General features: G+C 46.5%; 2 protein-coding genes across 6 annotated transcripts in view; both read left to right on the top strand.

The window, feature by feature from the left end:
* Window positions 1–26,710, top strand: part of F11R (F11 receptor) — a 313,105-nt gene that overhangs the window by 12,232 nt on the left and 274,163 nt on the right. For 2 of the 5 annotated variants that reach the window (XM_028709808.2, XM_028709807.2), the window contains exons 2-9: window positions 1,941–2,000; window positions 3,999–4,106; window positions 5,454–5,597; window positions 7,815–8,017; window positions 9,592–9,694; window positions 11,262–11,369; window positions 14,394–14,445; window positions 16,216–17,372. In XM_028709808.2, coding sequence (XP_028565641.1) covers window positions 1,941–2,000; window positions 3,999–4,106; window positions 5,454–5,597; window positions 7,815–8,017; window positions 9,592–9,694; window positions 11,262–11,369; window positions 14,394–14,445; window positions 16,216–16,321 — 884 coding nt within the window. In that variant the 3' untranslated portion in view covers window positions 16,322–17,372. Of the gene's footprint in view, window positions 1–1,940; window positions 2,001–3,998; window positions 4,107–5,453; window positions 5,598–7,814; window positions 8,018–9,591; window positions 9,695–11,261; window positions 11,370–13,019; window positions 13,054–14,393; window positions 14,446–16,215; window positions 17,373–26,710 lie in introns of those variants that run through there. The other 3 variants (XM_077920315.1, XM_077920316.1, XM_077920317.1) reach the window with 3 other exon arrangements.
* On the top strand, window positions 20,684–24,764 carry LOC114586973 (interferon-inducible GTPase 5-like). Its single transcript, XM_028710852.2, has 2 exons — window positions 20,684–20,690; window positions 22,420–24,764. Exons 1-2 carry the CDS (start codon window positions 20,684–20,686, stop codon window positions 23,850–23,852), a joined length of 1,440 nt encoding a protein of 479 aa, XP_028566685.2. The 3' UTR covers window positions 23,853–24,764.

Genomic DNA, 26,710 nt, shown 5'->3' with positions numbered 1-26,710 from the left:
ATGTACTGTGGCTTGCCATTGTTTTATTGATTATAGTTTAGAAATTATTTATTGTAACCGTTGAGTGGATTTCTGTTTAACTTTTATATGTTATTATGATTTAATACTTTTCTAATGATTGTTGAATGTTACTTTTTTGATGTAGGTTGCCTATTTTAAAGTTTTATAATCACATTTTTGTATTGCATTAGATTGTTATAAGTTGTACATTTTTTGTTTCTTCAGCTTGTAAACCGCCTTGAGTATTGTAAGATAGAAAGGGTTAAAATACAAATTAAAAGTAATGATGATGATGAACGTTGGCCTTTGACATCTACAATATGTAGATCTTATGCACTACATAAGAACCCAAGCAGAGGCCAGTGGTCCATCTCCTCCAGCATCCTGTTCTCATAGTGGCCAACCAGATGCCCATTGTGTGAAAACCCCTTGAGCAGGATCCAAGCATAAGAGCCCTCTCCCACCCTGTGGCTTCCAGTGACAGGCATTCAGAAACGTTTAAGGCTCCCAACTGTGAAGGCAAAGCGTAGCCATCATAGCTAGTAGCCTTCTCCTCTGTGAATTTGCCCAGTCCTCTTTTAAACCCACCCAGGTTGGTGGCCATCACTGCCTCCTGTGGCAGGGAGTTCCATAGTTTAACGATGCACTGTGTGAAGGGGGGTTGTGGTCCAGAATGTCCCGAGAGCACCAGCTTGGTGAAAGCTGCCCTAATAGAAGTAAATGTACCTGTAGCAGGGCAGGGGAAGGGGTGTGCCCAGGTCCCAGCAATCTTCCCAGCAGCAATCTTCCCAGCATCACACAGGATCGAGAGACCTGGTCATACGGGGGCTGTTTCTGTTTTCACTGAACACTCCTTCATCAAACACGTGTTTGCATCAGGTTTCGCCTTTTCTCTCTCCTTTCCTTCCCACTTCAGATTCCGCCCACCTGTGCCAAGCTCATGTTGCGGTACTAAACCCTGAGTCATAGTATTTACTGCTCTATTCTTCCTGTAGGCAAAAGTAATTTTTCTCTGCCCAAGTAAGGCTGGCGACTGCCTTGTGTGTATGCAAGGAAGTTGTAAAATCGTAGAGTTGGAAGGGACCTCTCCCCACCCCCCCAGGGTCATCTAGTCCAACCCCCGGCAATGCAGGAATCTCAGCTAAAGCATCCAAGACAGATGGCCACCCAACCTCTGCTTAAAAACCTCCAGCAAAGGAGAGTCCACCACCTTAGAAGCTTGTCTGTTCCACTAACAGACAGCTCTTACCCTCCGAAAGTTCTTCCTAATGTCTTCCTAAGCCTTCCCTCCTCCCAATCTATTTTGTTTAGGAAATGTCTGCATGCTTTGGGGGGCAGTGGAGGGTACGCCAGCTGACCACGAGAACCTGGGTAGATCAGACCGGGGAGGTTCAATCCAGCGTTCCCCATCAAAGGTCTTTCCACATCATGAACTCCAGCTCCCATCAGCCCCTGCCAGCATGACCCCTGGGATGGTGGGAGTTGTAGTTCGAAAGCATATGGGAGGTGCCAAGTTGGGGGAAAGCTGACTTAGTCTTTAAGCTACTTGCTGTTGTCTTCAAATACTGAAGGGAAATCCTCTCTTAGTGCACTGAGAGCAATATCAGGCCACTTTGAACAGCCATGGCTCCCCACCAAACAGTCCTGGGAGCTGTAGTGTGTTCAGGGTGCTGAGAGTTGTTAGGAGACCCCCTGTTGCCCTCACAGAGCTACAATTCGCAGAGCGATTTAACAGTCAGTCCCCCTTTGCAGGCAACTCTGGGAGCCGTAGCTCTGAGAAGGGAAGAGGGGTATCTGAACACCTCCCAGCGCCCGTAACAAACTACAGCTCCGGGGAATAGTTGGTGGAAGCCATGAAGCTTTAAAGTGGCACGATACTGCTTTAAATGGATAGTGCATAATGGGGCCTTGATAACTTTGAAATTTCCTCTTTGCTACAGGGTCCTTGATATCAGGCCAGTCGAGCCAGGAGACGCTCGTTCAAGTTCCCGAGAACAGCGGTAAGTCCCGAAAACGATGGCTGTCTTCTCTTGCAACGAAGGATTTCTGTGCTCTTTTGGTTGGACCGCGCAGCAGCTTTCCCCCTCCAGACGTGTTGGACTACAACGCCCATCAGCCCCGGCATCATGCCGGTTGGGCTTATGGCTGCCAGCTAGGGCTGATGGGAGTTTGGTACAAAATGGCCGTGTAGGCTGAGGGGTTGGAATCCGAAACATCTGATGGTTGTTAGACTTGGGAAGGCTGTCCTGTGTCGGGTGCCAGCCCAAGACATTTTGCTGCCTGAAGCGGAGACCAGATACCGCCCTGGTCCTTCCTCACTTGCAAAAGTTCTGCTGAATTGCCCAGGCCCCGGTTCCTGCCTTCAGCCCTTCTCCCCCTCTGCAAGAGCTTTTCAGTCGTCCTGGTAGAAGGAGGTGGCTTCAGTCGGCTGTGTTGCAAGGCCAGGGTGGGGCAAGGTGCCCCCCTCTCCTCCACCTGTGCCCCCCAACATTCAAATATGGCAAGGAGCATCTTCACAACTCAGCTCCCCGCTTCCACAACAATACACACGTTTGCTTCCATTCCTCTGGAACGACCCCACAGCAGGATTTCCTTGCCCACAACCCTTTTCTCGCTCCCCACAGGAAAACTGCTTTATACTGAGTCAGGCAGGGGAAGCCCCCAGCCCATCCTTCCTTGTAATGAGTCAGACCCTTGGTCCATCTAGCTCATGGGCAGCAGTGGCTCTCCAATGGTTTGGGGCAATGGGACATTCATCCTTGCATGGGGATTGAACTCCAGGACCTTCTGCATGCAAGGCAGATGTTCTGCCTCTGAGCTCCGGCCCCTTCTTCCCAATTCCTAATGCTTAAAAATGTTGTATTCCTCTTTTCCATCTCTCTCCCCCACACCTCCAATTCATTTTGTCAGCTGGATAATTTTAGAGCCTGGACTTAATGGCACCCCCCACCCCTTTGCAAAACCATGTGTGCTCGTTTATTCTTGAAGCGTGTAATTAACACTTATCTTCATTCATTGTCCCCCTCCTCCTCACCATTCCATGCTTTACAAGCTGCTTCTAAAATCCTGAAGTGTTGCAGCAAAAAAACAGGCAAAAGCAGTTTGACTTCCCCCTGATATGTGGTATTTATTATTATTATTATTATTATTTAAGAAAGAGATACTGATATTTTGACAGGATGGTATATATGTGTTGGGGGGTGTGGTGTAGAAAAGGATAACATGCCCTTAAGGTAAAGATAATAAAATGACTGGTGCTCATTAGTTATGTGCCTAATTAGGGGAGCCAGTCAACATTAGCGCTGCCAACCAGGCCAGTGCCATGCCAACCGCTATCTTTCCACAATGGCTAATTGATGTCTATTTTTAGCCATGTTTTGACTGTATGATTTTACGTATGCAGATTTCACTCGGGTATCTATCTCTCTTGTGTTTCAAAAAGTATGGATAAAAAAAGGAAAAGTATAAAACTAATTCAGATGAGCCTTCCAGTAAGTATTAATGCATGTGGTGATACAAAACACAGCCCATGCTGTTTTCTTTTACATGCTGGATTCAGATTTAACAAAATTTTCATCCCTCAAATAGTTATCCTCATCTACTTATCTAGAGCCACAGATACGAAGCCATTGATTTAGTAAATCTTCATCTCAGAAGTGCCCTGTAAATAGAATACTCCAAAGAAAGTCCTTGAGGGAGAGAGTGCATTTTTTGGGAAAAGCATTCTTCTAACCTTTCCAGTACTTGAGAAAACCCTCTTTTGCCAAAATTATAGCCAGTTGTTTCCTGGGGCTTTGGTGCAGTGGCTCTGGGCCTGTTTAAAGGGCATTCTGTTTCGGTGCCCACAACCCAGGTCCCAGGCAACTTCCTGGAGCTTGGATGATGCTTCTTCTCTAGGAACTTGTGCCAGACTCTCCTGGTAATCCATGTGTCCCAATGTGATGCTTTTCTGCCTTCCCACTTACCCGTGTTCTTCTTCCCCTTTAACATTTCTTTAGAAGCACGACTGCCTTGCAAGGCATACCAGGGCTCCCCAAGGCGTGTGGAGTGGAAATTCCAGGGGGATGGCTCCACAACACTCTTCTATTTTGACGGTCACTTCACAGGTGGGTAGTTTAACTGTGTGTGCGTTCGTGTTTCGGAGGATGAGTTAATTCTAAAAGAGGTCTTTTGAGGCCCTAGAAGATAACTTCTGCTGAAGCTGGAACCCTTTATTCTTATTCCCTGCCATATGGGTCCTACCTGGATGAGTTTTAGGCCATAGGGAGAAACCAATTGGGTCAGGAGAGGTGTACATCCAGGTTCCAGGCGGGGGGGGGGGGGGAGGTTGTCCCTCTTCCCTGTTAAACATCCATCTGCCTTGCTAGGTTGTTTGTCCTGCTGTCTCATAGTTTCCAGTGTTTGTAGTACCTGAAACTGAGCCTCTAAGGCAGAGTAGGGATGCTGTTGGTGTACCAGCTCTAACAGTCTCCCTTCCGGAGCTGGATTTGGCCTTCTTAGCTAGCTTTCCTAGGACCTTTCAAGATCTTCCTACACTGCTCAGATTTCAGCAGGGCTTGTATTTGATGCCAGATATTTTATTTTATTTTACTTTATTTTACTTTATTTTATTATTTTATTTTATTATTTTATTTTATTTTATTTAGCTAGCTTTACTCATGGAAATGACTCGCAGTGACTTAGACACAATAAAAATACTAGCCAGTTACAGTAAAGGCAATCAGTAAAATCAAAACTCATCCATGCACAAATAAAAGGCAGGCGAGCCATTCCACAAGCAGGGAGCCACCACGGAAAAGGCACGTTCTTGTGCTGCCACCCTCCCTGTGCTGGTAGCACATGGAAAGGTGCCTTGATGACTTAAATGTCATCAGATAGACACCCCTCTTGCCAAGGAACAATCAGAAGCCAATTTTAAGCCTCCCACATCTTAGATTTTGATTAAAATTGCTGTACTGGATTATCTCACATGTCAAAATCAATAAAGTGAATAAAAAATTCCTCTTCCTTCCTGTGGAATGCCTTCCCATCAGACGTCAAGGAGAGAAAGAACTAATCTAGTTTATATGTACTGTAAGCCACCCCAAGTGGCTGGGGAAACCCAGCCAGATGGGTGGGATATTGTTATTAATATTATTATTGAGTTATGGGGGATAAAAATTAGGGAAATGTTATATCCACGCGTGATGCATCATAGAATGATGAGATTGGGTCTACTAGACCCATTTTTAAAAACCAATATGGACTAAATTCACTTCTGGGAGTGTTCCCATGTTAAGTTGGGAGAAAACAGCCTTGTTCAGGGCCCCTACTAGACAGAATTAGGCCCTGCAGTCTGACGATCCCACCAGTACTGAGGTAAAATTATCACCACTTGTGCTGAAGTATTCCCCGAAAGAGCTTATTCCCTGGTGTTTTCTCATGCTCTGAGGGCCTTCTTTCCCCCCCCACAGACCCCTACAAGGATCGCGTCCAGTTCTATCCCAATGAACTCTTTTTCAAATCGGTGACTCGGAAAGACACGGGCCTGTACATCTGCGAGGTGCTTGTCCCTCCAGAGGACTTTCGACATTCCTCTGTGCGGCTCATTGTTCAAGGTACAAAATGTCATTTTATGTCCAGAATCTTTCATGGCCCTGACCACTGGCCTCCAGAAGCTCAATGGCCCAACCAGCTTGGTCCAAAGGTCTCTCAGCGCTCTTGTGTCAAGCAGCCCGTTAATGAGGAATTAATTATTTTAATACCTCAACCACAGCAATTGGTAGCCTCACAGCTGGATTACTGCAATACTTTCAGTGCGGGGCTGCCCTGGGGGTTGATTCAGAGGCTGCAGAATGTGGCGGCTTTGTTGCTTGTTCGGGGAGAAACAACCATCAGCATAGAACGCCTTGCTTGCAGGATTTGCACAGGCTTCCCATTTGCTACCCGGCCAAGCTATATACATACAGTAAAAGGCCACATGCAGTTCACGACCAGCTTACTTGAGAAACCACCTTGCCCCTTAATACTGCCAGGAAGATTGCTGTGGTCTGAAGGAGAATCTCTCCTGCAAGTTCCTAAGATCTCAGAATCCCCCTCCACAGAGCAGGGCTGCCCCTGTTCTGTTGAAGAACATTCCTGCCAAGATATGCCAATCAATTCCTCATCCCTGGGAACTCTGGGAAATTGGAGCTCTGTAAGCGGAATAGTGGGGCCTCCTAGCAACTCTCGGCACCCTTAAGAAACTACACCTCCCACAATTCTTTGGGGGAAGCCATGACTGTCCAAAGTGATATAACTCTGCTTTTAATTTATGGTGCGAAACGGACCATAGTTAGAAGATGGCAACAATGATGACAATATTATTAGTGCAATATTGAGGAGGTTTCTCTGTGTGTATTCCTCACCCAGATCTAACTAGAGAACACGGAGAATAATAAGAAGGCTAGCTGTTGCCCTAACAAGATTTTGATGGGATGTTTCCTCAAAGGCAAAATAATAGTGGAGTGTTTTCCCCTTCAGAGTCAAGCTTCCCATACAGTGGTGCACAAGCTTTGTTCAGGTGGCACAGAGGAAGCTGCCTTATACTGTTGCTCCATCCAATTCAGTATTGTCTACACTGACTGGCAGCGACTCTCTGAGGTTTCAGGCAGGAGCCTCTAACAGCCGTACCCGGAGGTGCTGGGAATTGAATTTAGGAGCTTCTTGGGGGTAAAGCCGATGCTCTACCACTGAGCTGTGGCCCTTCCCCTGGTCCGTGGTGTGTCTGTAAAAATACAGTGGTACCTCAGGTTACATACGCTTCAGGTTACAGACTCTGCTAACCCAGAAATAGTGCTTCAGGTTAAGAACTTTGCTTCAGGATGAGAACAGAAATTGTGCTCTGGCGGCGCGGAGGCAGTAGGAGGCCCCATTAGCTAAAGTGGTGCTTCAGGTTAAGAACAGTTTCAGGTTAAGAAAGGACCTCCGGAACGAATTAAGTACTTAACCCAAGGTACCACTGTACAACGAAAAAAATGATCCAGGGTCTAGCGCCGGGCAATGCAATTGCAACAACAAGCAGAATCCCCCCTGCCCAATTTGTTTATTTGCTTTTACATATTACAATTTACAGTCATACCACAACACCTTCCATAAGTACAAGATTCCCACGAATCTCTAGACTTTCTTCCTTCCCCTCTGTGGGTCCCATTGTTAAACTGCATCTTATATGATAATCCGAAAATTTTATATCTCCATTGTATCCATAGTTCTCGTTACATTACAAGTGTTATTGCAATCCCAGTAACGTTTTTAATTGTTTGCAGTGGTCCCCAAGGTAAATTATAAATCTCCCCCATTCCTTATTGAAATGTTGGTCTTCCTGATTTCTGATTTTTCTGGTCATTTTTGCCATTTCGGCATAGTCCAGCAACTTGATCTGCCATTCTTCTCTGGTAGGGACTTGTGTCTTCTTTCTATCTCTGGGCTAGCAGCATCCCCGCAGCTGTCGTTGCATACATAAGCAGTCTTTTCTGTTCCTTTGGAATTTCGCACCTAGAATTCCTAATAGAAAAGCTTCTTGTTTTCTTTTTGTAAGTGTTATTTTAAACATTTTATTCAATTAATTATAAATCATTTCCCATTAAAAATCATTTAAGTGATCCACTTAGATCCACCAGCAATTTTCAAGTAGTCTGGGAACCTCTGGTTTAGAGCAAATGAATTTAGAACCAGTGGAGTGCATGTTTTTCAAGTTGTCCTGCACAGCTGCTCGCCTTTCACAAACTAACTGAGCGTTCCTGCAACAACAACACCACCTTTGTTTCTCTAACGGACGTCTCTTGGCCTTGCAGTCCCGCCCTCGAAGCCCAAGGCCCAAGTGCCCTCTGTGGTCACCATTGGCACCAAAGCGGTTCTCACCTGCGTGGAGACAGACGGCTCCCCGCCTCCCACCTTCACCTGGTTCAAAGACAACATCCCGATGCCCCAAGACCCCAAAACCAACTCCCTCTTCAGGAATTCATCCTACACGATGGACCCCAAGACGGGGCTTCTGGTAGGGTCTTGAAAACAGGCTCTGAGCTTTGTGAATTCTGCCATATTTTTGGGGGGGGGGGTGCTACTCTGACTTTGGAATTGGGGGTGGGGAGAGAAGAAGAAGAGGGGGGGAACCCGTTGCGTTCTGCAACTCAATTTTTATTTTTATTTACAGTGGTGCCTTGCAAGACGAAATTAATTCGTTCCGTGAGTTTTGTCGTCTTGCGATTTTTTTCGTCTTGCGAAGCACGGTGTCGGGAAAGTTTTGGAAAAGGTTCAAAAATCACCAAAGTCTTAAAAAACCTCAAAAAAGGCTACCACACCACGTTCTATGAGTTGCTCCTCGAAGTCAAGTCGCAACTGTATTAACGGTGTTAAGAAAAAGGAAACAAACTTGCAAGACGTTTCCGTCTTGCGAAGCAAGCTCATAGGGAAAATTGTCTTGCGAAGCAGCTCAAAAAACACAAAACCCTTTCGTCTAGTGAGTTTTTTGTCTTGCGAGGCATTCATCTTGCAAGGTACCACTGTATTCCGTAACATACACTGCTTGACTGTAGAAAACACCTCAAAGCACTTACTGCATTATTCACACTGAGATGGTTACACAGTGTAATTCTGCTCTGGCAAGCTTTTGAAGGCCTTTGGCTGAGAGTCGACAAGTGGGAACTATTGAAAGTTTGGCAGCCTTGTGTGTTGAAAAATAAGGTGTCCTTGGGCATGAGGTTTGTTGAGAGGGGAGGCCAGTAGTGAGGAATAGTAAGTCTTCTACTCTGGGTTATGCTTCCTTAACGCCACACGCACACTATTTTTTATTTTATTTTGCCTTTATGTCCCACCTTTTTCTCCCAAGGTGGCTTTTGTGGTTCTCCCCACACACACCTCATTTAACTCCCCACAAAAACCCTTTGAGGTAGGTTAGGCTGAGAGGCACTGACTGGCCCTCAAGATCATCCAGGGAGCTTCAGGGCCGAGTGAGGATTTGAACCCGGGTCTCCCAGGTCCTAGTCTGACACTCTAACCACTACGCCACACTGTCTTACTTAAGGCGCCATGATACCACTGTAGATAGTCATGGCTTCCCCCAAAGAATGTTATTTTCAAGGGTGCTGAGAGTTTTTTGGAGGCCCTCCTATTCCCATCACCACACTACCAAGTTTCCAGAGTTGCTTAGGAAGAGCGGTTGGTTGTTGAACCACGCTGGGAATTGTAGCTCGGCAAGGGGAATAGGGGATCTCCTAACAAGTCTCAGCACCCTTAACAAACTACAGTTCTGGGGATCCTTCTTGGGAGGGGGAAGCCAAGACGTTTTAAAGGGGCCTAGGTTTCTTTGGGAGAACATGAAAGTGGGGTTGAAGATAACGCCCCATACTAAGTACAAAAAAGGCAAGAAGTAACTGTATCGTTCTACTTGCGTGCTGTTTTAAATCAAACTATGGTTTGTAGGTGAACACACAGCAGGCTGGCATGGGCTGAAATTGTAGATTTTTGCACCTCCTTCCCCATTACTGCTGGATTTCGAGTAGACAAGAGAGGTCTCCTGATCCCTGGGAATTGCATGCTGCTGAGACCCCTCTTTTTCTCCCTCTCTTTCAGTCTTTTGAACCCGCGATGGCCTATGACGCTGGGGACTACTACTGCCAGGCGGACAACAAAGTTGGGGCCCCCCAGAAGTCCGACACAGTGCGCATGGAGACCAGTAAGTAGGCCCGACTAGTGGTGGGTTGCCTTGATGGCCGGCTCAACTGTTTGGCTATGGAGGGAACGAACACCTGAGAGCAGATCTTTGCAACCTGAACCCAAAATGCCTTTACAGATATTTATGAAAAATGCATAAATACATAATATTCAGAGCTTCCCTTATATATTATTTAGGTTTTAGGGGTTTTGGAGGATGAAGGCACTGGAAACAGTTTACTTAATAATGTTAGCTCTCTCTTTTGTGCCTAAATATATGTGTATCCCAGGAATGATGTGAAAGAGTTGGTAATTGCAATTTTAGATTTGACTAGTGTATTATCCGTTGCAGTTGCCCACTTTTCACTTACATTGTATTCATTCATTGTGTGTGTGTGTGTGTGTGTGTGTGTGTGTGTGTGTGTACACACACACAAACAACAACAACAACATGGCACTAGTAACAGTTGACAATTAAAATAAAAATAGAAGGTGAGATCTAGAAATAAACATAATGGGAGCACATTTCCAAAATCAAACAAAATAAATTAATATCACAAGGTTGCAAATTTGTACATTATCCTGTACCATATTCCTCCAGTACATTATAAAGAAACTCTCAATACTGTAAAGGCATCTTCTTGTCTCCCCTCTGTGTTTCTTACCATCTCTGTAAGCTTAACCATGCATATACTGTGTCCCAGATTTTAGTTATGCATTCTCTTGAGGATGGTATTCTCATTCCTGCCCCACCCCCAATTTTGACAAATGCTGTAACCATTCTGGCAGCAAGTTAAGAGATGTTTGCATTAATTCCCTGTCCCCTTAGTGCAGTTTCTTCAGCATATTCAGATGGTAAAATTAGAGGGTCCATGGGTAAGGTATAGCCAGTTATTACTTCATTATGTTCTAGTATTCTTTTTATGAATAATGAATTTCCGAATATGAATTTTTGGTGCTCTTGGAGGGAGCTTAACATCCCTCCCTCACTGTATACAGCCTTGATCGATACTAGGATACGGTGATTTAGAAGGTGCTTTCCACTATTGGGAAAAAAAGGTCAGGAATTTCCCAAGATGAAATGGCTGAAGTATGGGATTGGAAAAGTGGAAGTAAGATCACAAACAAAAGGATCTTGGTTGACAGGGCAGGAATGATGAAAAGATACCTGAAGCTAATCCATTAATTGGCATTCCAAGTACCTTCTAGTATGTGTCTTTGGAAAAAACAGGATAAGGCCGCAGAAGCCCAGTAGGAGTATGGAATTACCACATAAAGAGGAAAAGTATTACAAGTGTGGGGTGGCACCCCCAAGGCAGTTTGCCAAAGGTGACAACAGGCCTCAGGCAGAAAAAAACCATCATTAAACACCCCGCTGTAAAGAGAGACATGAGTAAGAAACAAAATCTCCCTGCGTGTTAGGCTTGCTGCCCCACTTCAGCCAAAGTTGAAGGAGAAAACCTCCAATGAATTAGAGTCAGTCTAGGGTATACAGGTGTCCCCGGACGGACTGTGTAGGGTCTTGCAGTGTGACAGGCTCCTTTTCAGAATTACTGAATTGCTGAATACCACCTTCCTTTTCTGTGCAGGTGAAGTCAACGTGGGCGGCATCGTTGCTGGTGTGGTGGTGCTTCTCATCGTCCTAGGCCTGGTGATCTTTGGGGTCTGGTTCGCCTACACCCGGGGCTTCTTCAGCAGTAAGTAGCAGGCTATGCGCTTGAACCGATCATGTCATGCAGTGTTTAGTTTGATTATATATGCGGCTTCCTCCACTGAGGTGGCCTGGCAAGGTTTTCTGGGCTTGGCGTTTGGTTTGATATCCCATGCACTTCCCCAAATAGGCAGGAGCCTGCAATATGGGGATGGCATTGGACTACCTTACATGGTTGTCGAATCGTGGCCATAAATGACATAGGTGCTTGTAAGGCCCTTAAACAATCCTGTGAGGCAGCTGTGGCAGCTGCTGGCTCAGGGGAGCTGTAGCCAATAACCTCTGGAAAGAACCAAGCTGGCAAAAGGCTGACCTAGGCTACAGACTAAACATTTAAAGCACTTTGAGGAACTTGAAACTGTCATGGCGTCCCCCAAATAATTTTGGGAGCTATAGTTTATTAAGGGTGCTAAGAGTTGTTAGGAGGCCCCTGTCCCTCTCCCAGTGCTGCAGTTCCCATTAATATTGTTATTCCACTTTGGCAGTTGTAGCTCTTTGAGGGGAATTGTGGGTCTCCTAGCAACCCTGCACCCTTTACAAACTATAGCCAGGCTACATTCACACCGTACGTTTATAGCAGTATCCTATCACTTTACACTGTCATGGCTTCCCCCAAAGGATCCTGGGAAAGGAAGTTTCTTAAGTGTACCCTGTTCCCCTCAGAGGGCTACAATTTCCAGAGCGGATTAATAGTTATTTCATATTCCCAAATGTGGAGTCTAAGAAATAGTCTCCAGACAGAAGTTTTAGGATTAAGAACTGTTGAGAATCTTCTTTATTAAAAAGTGGTAGCTTTGAGAGCTGCACAGAGGACAAGGTCTCGGCCTAGCCCCTCACAGGAAACGCTGCACACAAGCAGAGAGGATAGCTTTTTAGAGACATGTTACAAAGCATCAAAGCAAGTGTCACAAATATGACCGCAAGCAGTCAGTTTAGACTTGGAACAATGCGAAAGGGAAGTTGATCAGCAAATCAGCTGAACGTGACTTTTTGCAGTCTAGACAGTAGAGCATCTGAGGTACTTTCAGAAGATACCACTGCATTCCTTCCTTCTCCTTTTCTGAAAAGCTCGAAACATCACATCTCCCTCTCTCCTGTGTCTGACTCCTTTCAAGAAATAGGATAGGAACAGAGTTTACTGGGATTAGTCAAGTGCCCCCAAAAGAAGTCCAAGTAGATCCTAACCCAATTTTGTCTCCACACTGGGAGCTCTTCAAATTCTACATTTCCCAGGATTCTCTGAGGGAAGCCATGACTGTTCAAACGATACAATCCTCCTTTAAATGTAGAGTGTGAATGCGGCCTGGCTGTAGTTTGCTAAGGGTGCTGAGAGTTGTGAGGAGATCGCCCCCTATTCTCCTCCCAGAGCTACAATTCCCAGACTTCCCTGAGAAGAGGGGTTGACTGTTAAACCACTCTAGAAATTGTAGCTCTGGAAGTGGGAAATACGGGTGTTTCTTCAGAACTCTTCAGCATCTTAGCAAACTACAGCTCCCAGGACTCTTTTGGGGAAGGAGCCATGACTGTTTAAAGGAGTGTCACTGTGCTTTGAATGTATAGTGCGAATGTAATTGTCAGAAGAAGAAGATTTGCCCAAATGATTTGAGGAAACTGAAGTTTGCCTTGTTGGCTAAAGTTTTGTTTTCCCCCTCTTTTTCAGAAAGAAGAGAGTGAGTAGAAGCTTGGCCAGTTGGGTTGGCGGCGTCGGTGTCTCCTCCACCAGAACCCTTCTTCCCACCCACATTGCCCTGCCTCTCTCATCCCCTCCCCACATATTCCTCCTGCCCCCAAAACTCTTATATGTTGGCTGAGGCTTGGGGGCCACTGGGTTCCCCTTGGCCCCATTCCTAGCCACCGAAGAGGGTGGTGGGAGTGGGTGGCGCTTGCAGAAGGAGCCACGGTGCGCCAGCCTCCCGGTGGGAGCCTCTGGGTGTGAGGTGCCCAGAGTTATTTATTAACGAACTTGTATACATTGCTTATATGCCAAAAGGGGTTGCATCTGGTGTTAGCCCTACTCAGAGTAGACCCACTGAAATTAACCGGCATGGCTAAGGTGGGTCTGCTCTAAATAGGGCCACATTCATGCCATGCATTTAAAGCGCTGTGGTGCCACTTTAAACAGTTATGGCTTCTTCACCAAAAGAATCCTGGGAACTGTTAAGAATGGTGAGAGTTGATAGGACACCCATATTCTCCTCACAGAGCTACAGTTACCAGAGTGGTTTAGCACTCAATCTTGCTTCACAGGAACTCTGTTGACTCCTCTTAAGAGCCAACAGTGTGATGCAGCAGCAAACAAAAGCAAATGCGATTCCAGGCTCCATCAATAGAAGTAGAGTGTCCACCTCAAGGAAAGCCAAAGTGCCACTCTGTTCTGCCTTGGTTAGACCCCCCCACCTGGATTCTTGTGTCCAGTTTTGGGCGGCACATTTTAAGAAAGGTGTTGACAAGCTGGAAGGTGTGCAGAGGAGGGCAACCAGGATGGTCAGACGCCTGGAGACCAAGCCTTATGAGGAATGGTTGAGGGAGTTTGGGATGTTTAGAGAGAAGACTTAAGAGGTGATAGGATAGCCATCTTCAAATATTTTAAGGGCTGTCACATGGAAGATGGAGCAAGCTTGTTTTCTGTTGATTCAGAGGGTGGAACCCAAACTGATGGATTAAAATGACAAGGAAATTCCAACCAAACATTAGGAAGAACTTTCCGAAGGTACAGCCTTTTGACAGTGGAACGGACTACCTGAGAAGGTGGACTCTCCTTCACTGGAGGTTTTTAAGCAGAGGTTGCCAGGGATTCTTGAGCTGTGGTTCCTACATTGCAGAGGGTAGGACTAGATGACCCTTGGCGGCCCCTTCCAACTCTGCAACCTGTGAATTGTATGGTGTGAATATGGCCTGGGATTTAGCTGAATGGCACCCTCAGCATTCCGCCTTCTGCCTCCGCTTCTGGGATATCTTCCTCTATTGCCAGGTCCCTGCCTCTAATCTTTCATTTCTCTACCTATTTTAGCACCACCAGCAATAAGAAGGTCATTTACAGCCAACCTTCTACCCGAAGTGATGTAAGTAGAACAGGAACTTGCTCTGTTCTTTCCCCAGAAAAGCTGGTTTTGTTAGGCGTGGCAATGTTGCAATGAGTGGTGTTTTTGGCAGCCTCCGACTGGGAGGAATGATGGGGCCACTCAAGTCTCTGGTGGGTTTGCAAATGTGCTCATGAATTTATTTCTTTATTTGGAAGAGAAAAAGGTGGGACCATGAGCAGGGGGTAGTCAACCTTTTCATACCTACCGCCCACTAATGCATCTTTCTTGATGGTAAAATTTCCTTACCGCCCACCAGTGCTCGATGGAAGGAGGATTCAGCTTGTACCGTAGAACCCCCTGCTGCCCACCTAGAATCCTGAAGCACCCATTAGTGGGCGGTAGGGACCAGGTTGACAACCCTTGGTTTAAAGGGTACCTATGTAGGTTCTCTCGGACAGCGCACACCAACTCAGGTGATTTCCTAGACCAGTGGTTTCCAAACTTTTGGGGGGCCACTGCCTCCTTGGTGCCATAAACCCATCCCGAGTGCCCCCTACCCAACCCAGTAAAATGAATTCTTCAGAACTGAAGTTCAAAATGTTAACAAACTTGACCGCGTGCTTATATGAAAAATAAATACATGCCAAAATAAATATATGATATGATCTAAGCTTGTGGATGGATGGATGGATGGATGGATGGATGGATGGATGGATGGATAGATAGATAGATAGATAGATCGGTCGCAGCATAGAATATTGCATGAAAAATGTTTTGACACATTCTTACTAACAAAAACATAAGGGGTGAATGAAGTTTATAGCATAGAATATTTATTTATAACTACCAAACATGCACAAACCCTCACCTACCACAGATGTTCAATAACTAATTTATAAGAAAATAAATAGCTATTATTGCGACAACTCAGCATCAAAGCTACAAACAAACGTGACCAAAGTAAATAGCTTTGAAAGTGATAAGAGCGGTAAAACTTTAAATATGAAGCAAGGGAGGTGTTTCGCTCTAGGCTCTAGCCTGGTCATTTGTTAAATAAGTGATCTGTGTGCATGCCCATCTGCAACGCCCCCTTGCCTGTTAGACACCCCCCATGTAATCCCCTCTCAAGGAGTGGTCCTGCCCACTTTGGGAAACACTGGTCTGGAGAGAAAGTATTGGCTGTGTCCAAGCTACAAGTTTGGATGTTGGGTGGCTGTTCTTAGCCTGTTATAAAAAAAATCCAATGGTAATAAACAACAACAACAATTTTATTTATACCCTGCCCATCTGGCTGGGCTTCCCCAGCCACTCTTGGTGGCTTGCAGCATATCTAAAAACATAATAGTAGTTCAGTGCCCCAGCTTCAACACACAGTCACACACACCTGTGACAGCAAGCCCACCTTAACAGGGTTGTTGTAAGGATTACAAGAAGCCAGTGTGTGTGTGTGACAAGTTTTGAACGCATGGAAAGTGCAATATCAGGGCAAAGTGTTTATTATTAAAAACTCTGCCATCCTTTTGTGGCCACGTGGCCATTGTTAGCAGTCGTGGCATGCTGGTGGTGCAAGATCACTCCCGATGACGGGAGGAGACACAGGCATACAGCTAAGAGCTGTGAGGATTATGCACCTTGAAACTTTGGGGTTCTGAATTTATGCGGTCTGGCTCTCTACAGCAGCCTCCCCCAAGCTGGCTGAGGACTGATGAGACTTGTAGTCCAAAGCCCCCGCTGGGGGGAAGGCTGCCCTGCTGGCTTTCTCATGCTGTGTAACTTAGAGGTTTCTTCTCTCTCTCTCTCTTTTTCCAGGGTGAATTTAAACAGACGTCTTCCTTCTTGGTCTGATCTCCACTCTCATGTTGCCTTCCACCATGTATTAAAGTCTAACCTCTCCCTCCTCTTGAGGCTGTTGTAAATGTTCCTTATGAATCTTTGTAATTAAGCGTGATTTTTTTAAAGAAACTGTTTTTAAGAAAAGATGAAGTGTGCTGTTATGAATTTTGTTTTTAATGCTTTAAACCCTTGGTCACTACTCGGCTGAAGAGCATCAGTTTATGGCGGTCTCATTAGGGGCCTGGCCATCGAGTGCAATCCTAACTGTGCCTACTCCGAGGGTCATATGCAATGAAGTTTTTACACAGAGGAGAACCCCTGAAATTAAAAGACCAAATTTCAGAAGCTGCAGTCATAGCAAATGCAAACAGTCATCGCAGTGCCTCTCGTTTGGGAGGAATTAACTGTGAAGGGACTATTGCTGTCTTGTAAAACTTCACTGAATATCACTCACCAAGTCCTATTGAATTCAGTGAGGTTAGGATTGCAGCCTGGAAAACTTAGTTTGGGGCTCCTAGGCTTACCTTTTGACCCTTGCAAGCTGCCCAGGTTTGACCTGTAGGACATTGCCTTTTGGGATGTCAGTGGCATCCCACAATCTGAGATGGCTTAAGTCAAAATTGTACCTATGAAATCCCTTCCTGGCCTTGAACCCCTTCTACCTCAGATTGGCCTCCAAAAAGAAGAGAATTGGTTTGAGAGCAGAATTAATAATTGTGCCTGGATACTTCCTGAAAGAGTCAACGAGGGGCCAGAGGATATCGATAAATCTACTGCCACACAGTGCAAACTTGTATTGCCCTGTAGCTGCGATCCTGCACAGAATTAGAATAGGGTCTTACAGCCCAGTCCTAACCACATCTGCTTGGAAGTCAGTCTTGTTGCATTAAGTCACGGTTACTCCCAGGTACAGGATTGCAGCTGTGGCCCATTAATCTGAGAGTTCCTGCATGCGTAGCTGTGGGGTGGATTGGGCCCGGTGTTAGTGGTGGCTTTTATGCTGCGTTAGAGAGTTGGCCTTCAAACTTGAGAGTGCTATCGTATGTGCCTTTTATAAATACTGCTGCGACGTTCTTGTATCATTTTGTATGCTGGGAACAGAATTGAAAATAAACATTGCCCTTCCGTTTGAACCCTGTCTTCTGTGTTTAAATATGTTTTGCACTTCGAGTAATAATCACAAGCGGGCAGCGGATGTCTCAGGGGTACGAGGCTATGCAGATGTAACTCCAAACCAGTCGGGTTGCGACTGTGATCGGGTGTGAGCCTTGGGCTGAGGCTGAAAAGTGGTGGTTTGATTTTGTGTGTTGCAGGGAGCTTCAAGGCAGCTTGTAAGCCTGGTTTGCACAACCCATTGTTTGGCCAAACATTGTGTTCCCTAATCCTTGTGCACGGAGGAAGGGGAGAGCGTGGGAATCTTGAAACGGCAAACTGTGGTTTGGTGCTACCTCTGAACAGCCTCAAAATTTACCCAATGAAGGAAAGTGGAGGGGGGAAAACACTGCCACAAACATACCCTACATCTCAACCAGTCGAGTTAATGGGTTCCTGTTTGCTTATATCCCAAACAGGCCTGTGCAAGGTGGGAATAATGGCAGTTATTGGGGCGCCAGGTTGAGAACGTCTGGTTCAGCATAATGTGAAACTTTGGGCTTCTTGGCTCCTCTCTTGATGTGGCAGAGGTTGGAAAGTTTTGCTTTCAACTAACTCCACAGATTCCTTTTCCTTGAACCTGGCTAATAGCGACATGTTCCCTATCCCTGAATGAAAGCTTGCAGTTTAGGTTGTTCTACATTTATGCATTTTGTTCTCAGAAGGCAACCCCATAACTGAAGGCATCTGGGCAGCTCATAAGGATAAAAAGGAACAAACTGCAATAAAACGGCAACACATGAGATACGATGCCACAATGAAGCCCACAAGTCACTTCAAGCCTGCAGTCCTCTGCTGATTTACCAAATCCCTTTTGAAGCTGATGGCGCTGGTTTCTGAATAAACATGTATAGACTTAACATTACCAAGCAGGGAAACAGGAACTCTGCAGCAACCTGCTTTGTCTATGGAACTAATATAGCAGTGGATATCATGCTGGATCCTTCTGGGTCAAAGTTTAAACTGTAATCGCCTTGGGGCAGAGAGCTGCCCTTTCTGTTTGTTTGTTGCACTTAAATTGCACTATATCTGGCTGATATGCAAATAATAGCACCCACACCTTCCCATTAAGAGATTTGTGAACTTCCCTCCTTTTCGCAATTTCTCTATTGTTCCTCAAATGTTCCTTCGATTAAACAAGTACGCTGGGAATTGTATTAGGGAATTGTGTGTGTGTTTGTCACTGGCTCACAAATGAGCACTGAAAAGTGACACACTGCCCTCTGCTGGCCTAGCTATAAAACTGTAAGGACTCCCATCACTTTCCTGAGTGACTGCAGTCTTCTTAATTTATTGTTACAATTATATATTATTATTGCAATATATTGAACACCTTCTAAACCACCATCTTAAGCAATTTACACATAAGACAATTAAAAAGTTAAAAACACCAAAATAACAAATACATTTAAAATGAGATTAAGGCCCTAACAAATGGACTCTTGTGACAAAGACCCATTTATCCATCTAGGAAAACCTGTTGGAATAAATATATCTTCAATTATTTCTGGAAAGTGCAGAGCATGGGCATCTTGTTGTATTTTGATAGGGATGCTATTCTACAGGACAGGAGTAGCCACACTAAACACCCTGATCTGAGTTACTGCGGAATGGGCTTCTGAGATCTTTGGACCTTCCAGGAGAGACTCTCCCGTAGACCACAGCAATCTGCTGGATGTATAAGGGATAAAGCGGTCTCTCGGGTAAGCTGGTCCTGAGATGCACGTTAATACATGTGACTGGAACTTGGCCTGGTAGCGGCCGGTGAGAATCCCAGAAGCAGGGTGTCATGTGCAGGCCTTCTAGCAACTTAAGTCTCTATGGCACCAAGCCACCACCTTCTGCACCACCTGCAGCCTCCAGAGCGACCCCTAGGGTAGCCCCACATAGAGTGCATTGCAGTAGTCCAGCCATGAGGTTACAAACGCATGATTAAGCTATCCTGCTCCAGGTGGCTGTAGCTGTCTTACCAACCCAAGCTGGTAAAAGACCCTCCTGAATGTCAGAGGATTCTGGGCAGATAAAAGGCAGTCCTCCTTCATGCAGAGCATAGTTAAAAGAAGGAACTGGCTCCTACAGGAGGCAGGGATGGCCACTAACTAGACTGGCTTTAAAAGAGGATTGGACAAATTCATAAAAGGAGAAGGCTTTTGGTTATGGCTATGCTGTGCCCCGGGGGATACGGGTGGCGCTGTGGGTAAAAGCCTCAGCGCCTAGGGCTTGCCGATCGAAAGGTCGGCGGTTCGAATCCCTGCGGCGGGGTGTGCTCCCGTCGCTTGGTCCCAGCGCCTGCCAACCTAGCAGTTCGAAAGCACCCCCGGGTGCAAGTAGATAAATAGGGACCGCTTACTAGCGGGAAGGTAAACGGCGTTTCCGTGTGCGGCTCTGGCTCGGCAGAGCAGCGATGTCACGCTGGTCACGTGACCCGGAAGTGTCTCCGGACAGCGCTGGCCCCCGGCCTATAGAGTGAGATGGGCGCACAACCCTAGAGTCTGTCAAGACTGGCCCGTACGGGCAGGGGTACCTTTACCTTTACCTTTACCTTTACCTTATGCTGTGCCCCAACAGTTGGAGGCAGCAATGGGCTCTTATGCTCAGGTCCTGCTTGAGGATTTCCCTTTGGACAGGGGTCAGCAAACTTTTTCAGCAGGGGGCCGGTCCACTGTCCCTCAGACCTTGTGGGAGGCCGGACTATATTTTGAAGGGGGGGAAATGAATGAATTCCTATGCCCCACAAACAACCCAGAGATGCATTTTAAATGAAAGCACACATTCTACTCATGTAAAAACACGCTGATTCCCGGACCATCCGTGGGCCGGATTTGGGCTGAATCTGGCTCCCAGGCCTTAGTTTGCCTACCCATGCCTTTGGAGCACCTGTCTTGCCACTGTGAGAACAGGATGCTGGACTAGGTGAGCAACCGACCTGCATTTTATGTTCTTAGGTTTCGGTGCCTCCCAGTATGCAAACATCTCCATCCCTTCACAGGACTCTTTCCTTCCGGCACATCAAACTAGCAATCCCAGACCTGCCTCTGACATCACACTGGGAAAGCCAACTTGGCCAATTGGGAGGGGGCCCTGGGCCAAGGCTGGTTTCTATAGCACCATCCAGGCCAGGCCAGACTGCTTGGAGAACAAATGTGAGCTCCCCAAGCCCTTGGGGAGAATGCTTGCCATCTGCAGTGGCTGCTGCCCCAAGAAGTGGCCCTAGAGTACAGGGAACTAGGACACCATCAAAACGTGGAACCATGGAAGGGCATCGTGGCAAGGCCTCCACATTTCTGAGGTGATGGGAGGTGAGAGACAGCAGCCCTAGTGGGGAGGTTCTGGGAAGGGAGCTTCCATGATTATGGATGGGGACAGGTTGGAGTGATTAAGGCCTGGCGTAGACTCGGAACTGTACAGTTGGAAGGGACACCCCAGAAGTCATCTAGTCCAACCCCTACAAGGCAGGACTCGCCGCTAAAGAACATATGACATTTTCACAAAGTTGAATCCCTCGCAGTTGTCTTTAGGTTAGAGGGTTAGAGTTAGAGAGTCGGGGTTAAGGGTCAAAAGATTAGTGTTTGAGGCTTATGACTAGGTGCTAGATTTGGGCTTTCAGTTATTTCCAGGCTATTATTTCTAGGAAGCCACCCAGATTGGCAGGGGCAACCCAGTCAGATGCATGGGGAATGAATGAAATTGTTTGTTTGTTTGTTTGTTTGTTTGTTTGTTTGTACTTATGGTGGCACCTGCCCACCTAGCAGTTCGAAAGCACCCCTAAGTGCAAGTAGATAAATAAGTACCGCTTTATAGCGGGAAGGTAAACGGCGTTTCCGTGTGCGGCGCTGGTGCTGGCTCGCCAGTTGCAGCTTCGTCACGCTGGCCACGTGACCCGGAAGTGTCTTTGGACGGCGCTGGCTCCCGGCCTCTTGAGCGAGATGAGCGCGCAACCCTAGAGTCAGTCATGACTGGCCCGTATGGGCAGGGGTACCTTTACCTTTACCATGGTGGCATATCTTTCCATCCACTGCTGCCATCTGGTGGCACAATTGTGTGCCTGCAGCCTCTTTCTCCCCATTGCTGCCATCTGGTGGCATAGTAGTGTGCCTGCAAGCCTATTGCCAGTGTGGGTCCACCTGTCATTGGCTCTGGCTCCACCTATCATTGGCCTCTCTGTCTTCGCCTTATCAGTCTCAATGGGCACCAGTTGCTATTGAGCCCTGCTGAATCCACGGTTGCTAAGTTAGTCTCTTAGCCACTAAGCTGCACACAAACACTTAGAATCATAGAGTTGGAATAGACCACAAGGGCCATCGAGTCCAACCTCCTGCCAAGCAGGAAACACCATCAGAGCACTCCTGACATATGGTTGTCAAGCCTCTGCTTAAAGACCTCCAAAGAAGGAGACTCCACCACACTCCTTGGCAGCAAATTCCACTGTCGAACAGCTCTTACTGTCAGGAAGTTCTTCCTAATGTTTAGGTGGAATCTTCTTTCTTGTAGTTTGGATCCATTGCTCCGTGTCCGCTTCTCTGGAGCAGCAGAAAACAACCTTTCTCCCTCCATATGACATCCTTTTATATATTATACACACTTATACACACACTTTGATCCTGTGTGTGAAATACTCAGATTGACCTGATCAAACAAAATGAGCTGAAAGAACTATATAGAGCTCGCACTCTATTGCAACAGAGATATGAAACCCCTAAAGTGAATTTCATTCCTCCAGCTGACAGTGATGAGGAAGGAATTGGGGTGTGTGGGTGAACTATATTTTGTTGCGTGTCCATAGAGGAGACGGAGAGTGTCCCTGTGTGGTCCAACTGAATAGCTCAAGTCATGTGAAGTTGTGTGCTTCATGCGAGCATCCCTCTATAACGTTGCTGCTCTCTGTAGTTGTGGCAAAATGGGCATGAATTGCACAGAGGTCTCTGTGGGAGACCGATGCATGGAATCGGTGGTACTCTTTGCGTGGGCAACTTCCACCATGGTTCTCTCAATGGCAAAGCTGACAGGCCTGCTCTGCTGAACAAACAGTCTTTAGTAACTTTGCCATAATAAAGTTGAGTCCCTGCTATACCGATCGGTGTTTTATTACAAGGCTCCCATTAATTCAGTGTTGCTTGCCTGGTCTTTTCCCCCTAGGCCGACCACGGTCTTCTTGGCCAGCAGTTGCCTCAAGGGCAGAGGAGGACGACGATGACAACGGCGACAATGACAGTGACAGTGACAAAACCAGACTGTCCAAGGAGCAGATCGAGGACCTCAAAAGGGCCTTTGAGAAAGGGAGTTTTTCTGACCTATCCGAGAGGCTCCAAGACGCTCTTCACTTCCTGGAGAACATCTGCCTGGATGTGGGTGTCACTGGTGAACCTGGAGCAGGCAAGTCCACCTTCATCAACACCTTCCTGGATCTGCATGAGGAGGATGTGGGTGCTGCTCCTACCAGTGGGGCAGGCACCAGTAAGGACCCTGTGGCTTATTCACACCCCAAGTACACCAACGTGGTTCTGTGGGACCTGCCAAGCATCAGTGCTCCTGATTTCAGCGTGAGAACTTACCTGGAGGAGATCAAAGTCTCCCGCTATGACTGCTTCATCATCCTTGCCTCTCAGCGCTTCACCTCTGCCCACGCCAAACTGTCTCGTCACATCAAGAAAGCTGGCAAGGACGTTTACTTTGTCCTCTCCAAGGTGGATGCGGAGCTGGAAGCTGCCCGCCAGACCCAACCGTCTGGCTTCAGCGAAGCGGTGGCCCTGCAGAAGATCCGAGAGGCCTGTGTGCAAGACCTCCAGGCCGAGCGAGTGAAAGCCCCCAAGGTATTCCTGATCTCCAGCGTTGTGGCCAGCAAGTACGACTTCCCCCTCCTTGGGGAGAGCCTCAGCGAGACCCAGGGTGTGCAGAAGAGCCACTCCTTCATCTTAGCCACCCCCAACATCTCCCACCGCATCCTGGAGAAGAAGAAGGCCGCCATGGTTGAGCACATGTGGCTGGTCTCGGCAGTAGCCTGCGGCCAACAGGCTGTGCCCATCCCGGCACTTTCGATCGCATGCAACGTGGACCTCCTGGCCAAGACCCTGCAGGGCTACTGCGTCAGCTTCGGCTTGGATGATTCCTCCTTAAGGAAAGCAGCTGAGCACACGGGGCAACCTTTGGAGCAGCTCAAAGCCCTGGTCAAGTCACCGCTGGCTGTGGCCATCACCGAGGAGCAGGTGGTGGAGCTGCTGATGGAGGCAGCCAGCAAAGCACTGAAGCTGCCCAGAGACCTGGTGCCAGTGGCTGAGGTGGGCCCGTCGTTCACCGTGGTGTACAATATGCTGAAGATTTTTGTGGACGAGGCGGCGGCAGATGCCCACCGGGTGCTGCTCAAAGTGTTTATGAGCCACAGGCCTAGAAGTGAGTCAGACCAACATGTCGTGAGCCCTGGAGGCAGCAGAGGGATCATCTCACCCAGTGACACAGAAACATAATGTCTAGAGCAGAGAAAGAAAGCTCATGGCCCAAACACTCAAGTATTCCCTGTTTCTGTGGCTTCTTCTTGCGGAAGGTTCCTCTCCCAGATGGTTCCTGCTCTTGCTTGAGACGGTTAAAGCAGGAGTGACTCCCTCCCTCTCAGAAACAAACAGCAATACGTTATTACGTCTCAACCCGAAATGAATAAGGCAACCAGGGCCACATTCACGCCAGACATTTAGAGTACTCTGATACCACTTTAAACCATCATGGCTTCCCCAAAAGAATTCTGGGAGCTGTAGCTTGGTCAGGGTTCTGGGGTTTTTAGGAGGCCCCTAGTTCCACAGACTGGTGTTTGTTTTGATTCGGTGGTAAACAGTGGGTTTTCCTGCGGAAAGTGGCGGGACAAAAGAAATACCCCACTCCTGGCTTGAACCCGTGCCCACACATCACAAACCTGTGCCTAGAAATGGAGGCACAAAATGGAAGTGTGAATTAGCCCACAGTTAAGTACCCATGCTCCTCCAGCACCTTTAAAAAAGGTGCCACCCAGGAAATTGCAGAGCTTGTTTTCAGAAATTGGGTTCTCTGTTCAAATTACCTATACTGATCCCTTTTTACTCATCAGCCTCTGTTTTGGTGTCTGTTTTCCTCTTAAGATGATGAAGTACACAGCCTTCACCATTATTAATTTTCCAGTTGAGAGCAAAGGGGTTGCTAGAAACCAGAGAAGTGTTGGAAGTGGTAAACATTGGAAATTGGCGGATAGCAAGGAAGAAATAGCATTAAGAACCCCAAAAATTAGAAAGCAGAGGAGAAAAGATATAAAGAGGAGTAGAATACATCTCAGGAATTTTTAAAACTTTTTAGAGGACAGCGTTGAGCAAATGATCAGCCCTCCTCCTTGACTGACTTCAAGAAAGAGGCTGGCAGTATCTGTATAACCTTGGTATTTGAAGTTAACCCTCAGTGTAATGGTTAACTTTCCCACAGCTTCTTAAACATACGATGAATGTCAGGCCTCAAACTGTGTACCTCATACTTTAGATACCCCAGAGTCCTTATTCCTCACTCTCTTGGGGCCCCCCAAAAAACTAAAGAAAAAAAACACCTGGATGTACATTTCTAAAATATAAGATAAAAAACAAATAAAATAAAACCTACATACAGCAACAGTGTTTTGTGTTGTGTAGGCTCCTATGATGTAAGTAATGGGCCCCGCCTGCTAGCCTGCTCCCTAAAATATATCACTGGTTTGCTCATTTCTGTATACAGATTGCCTACATTCTGCATGGACTGCTTACATGGCAACATGTGCAAATAGCTTTAGATACCTATTAATCCATAAATTACCATACAGCATATATTCAACACAAAAAACAGTGACAATTGGTTGTTGACAAAGGACAGCTGGACATATAAAGGGCCCCATTACCTTCAGTAGCTTAGGGCCTCATCAAACCTAAATCGGGCTCTGAGGTGGACTGCACTGAAACTGGTATCCCTGATGCCATGGCTCTTAAAAATTCATATAGAATAATTCATAGCCCACACTTTTCTTGGTTATCTATAGAATCTGAAGGTGAGGTGGGGGGGGGGGGGGCTTAACCACTCCAGATGTGACAACTGCTAAAGTTACTAGCCTCCTTTTTAGCTAATGATCTCCAGGTATGGAAAAAACTGGTCAGAACAATAAGCACCCCCTGATCTCTCCTATGACCCTGATCTGCAGTCATCCTCAATTAGACAAGGTGGATAGATTTCAACACTTCATAAATGATGGGGACAAGCTAGTTCATTGGTTCCCAAAGTGGGTAGGACTACCCCCAGGGAAGCTGTGAGATTACCAGGTCAGTGGGGGTGGTGCTAAGAGGCAAGGGGCGGGGGTGGCCAGGGGGCCCTGGAGGTGCAATTGACTCTCAGACTTTGAAAAGTTGACATCACTGCTTCAAGTCCATCCATTTTGTTGAATTAAATACCCTTTTGAATAAATAAATTGTTAGTTTTGAACTCTGTTTTGTTATTATCTTGTTTAGTAGGTACCGCAAACCACTGGTTTGGGGGTGCCAGGAGTGAGTTTGTGGAACCAAGAGGGTCATGGTCCAAAAATGGTTTGGGAGCCATTTTGAGCTAATCTCTATTAAATTAATAGAGAGGAAATTCAGTTGAAATTGAATCACACCCCTCAAATCCTTCATTTAATTACTGAACCCAGTGTTGAGTAGCTCTGGGGGCTCAAGCCTTGGGGGTGTCATTGAGCTGAAAATAATCTAATGGATGTTTAGCTAGCCACTGTTCGATATCAGGGCGTGGAGGTGTGGATTAAGTTGCCACATCCTAGAAGGATTAAACCAAGGACACTCACCGTGGTTATGGCAGGAGCCTAGTAAGAGACCGTAATGTTACCCATAGCAAAATCACTGATATTTGGTCATGAGAACAAAGTAGACAGAGAAATAGGATTTGACTCAACTAGAGGAAATAGAGAAATCCTGTATTAGAGGGTGCTGATGAGGTCAGACGTCAGTGCAGCTTCCGTTGAAAGTATTAGAACATTTCACAGATTGGGGTTGGTGCCATTGCCATCTCCTGTCCCAGTGAGAGAGAACAGCTCCTTGTTTCATTCCCTGAGATGCTCTACTTACCGTATTTTTCTGTCTATAAGACGCCCCCATGTATAGGATGCCCCCTATGTTTGTGGACTCCAATTTGTGGACTCCTCACTCTGCACCATCTGTGTATAAGACGAGCCCAATTTTGAACATTATTTTAGAGTAAAAAAAAAAATGCGGCAAAGTACAGTAGTTTCACGTTTCTATTTCTTTAGATATCAATTCCACATCTGTCTTAGGCCTACTGGTCGGAGAGTTAAAGT

This window comes from Podarcis muralis, chromosome 16 (genome assembly GCF_964188315.1).
Source record: "Podarcis muralis chromosome 16, rPodMur119.hap1.1, whole genome shotgun sequence".
Taxonomy (NCBI): domain Eukaryota; kingdom Metazoa; phylum Chordata; class Lepidosauria; order Squamata; family Lacertidae; genus Podarcis; species Podarcis muralis.
The sequence above is the reverse complement of the archived record's forward strand: the minus strand, read 5'-3'. Positions and strand labels throughout refer to the sequence as shown.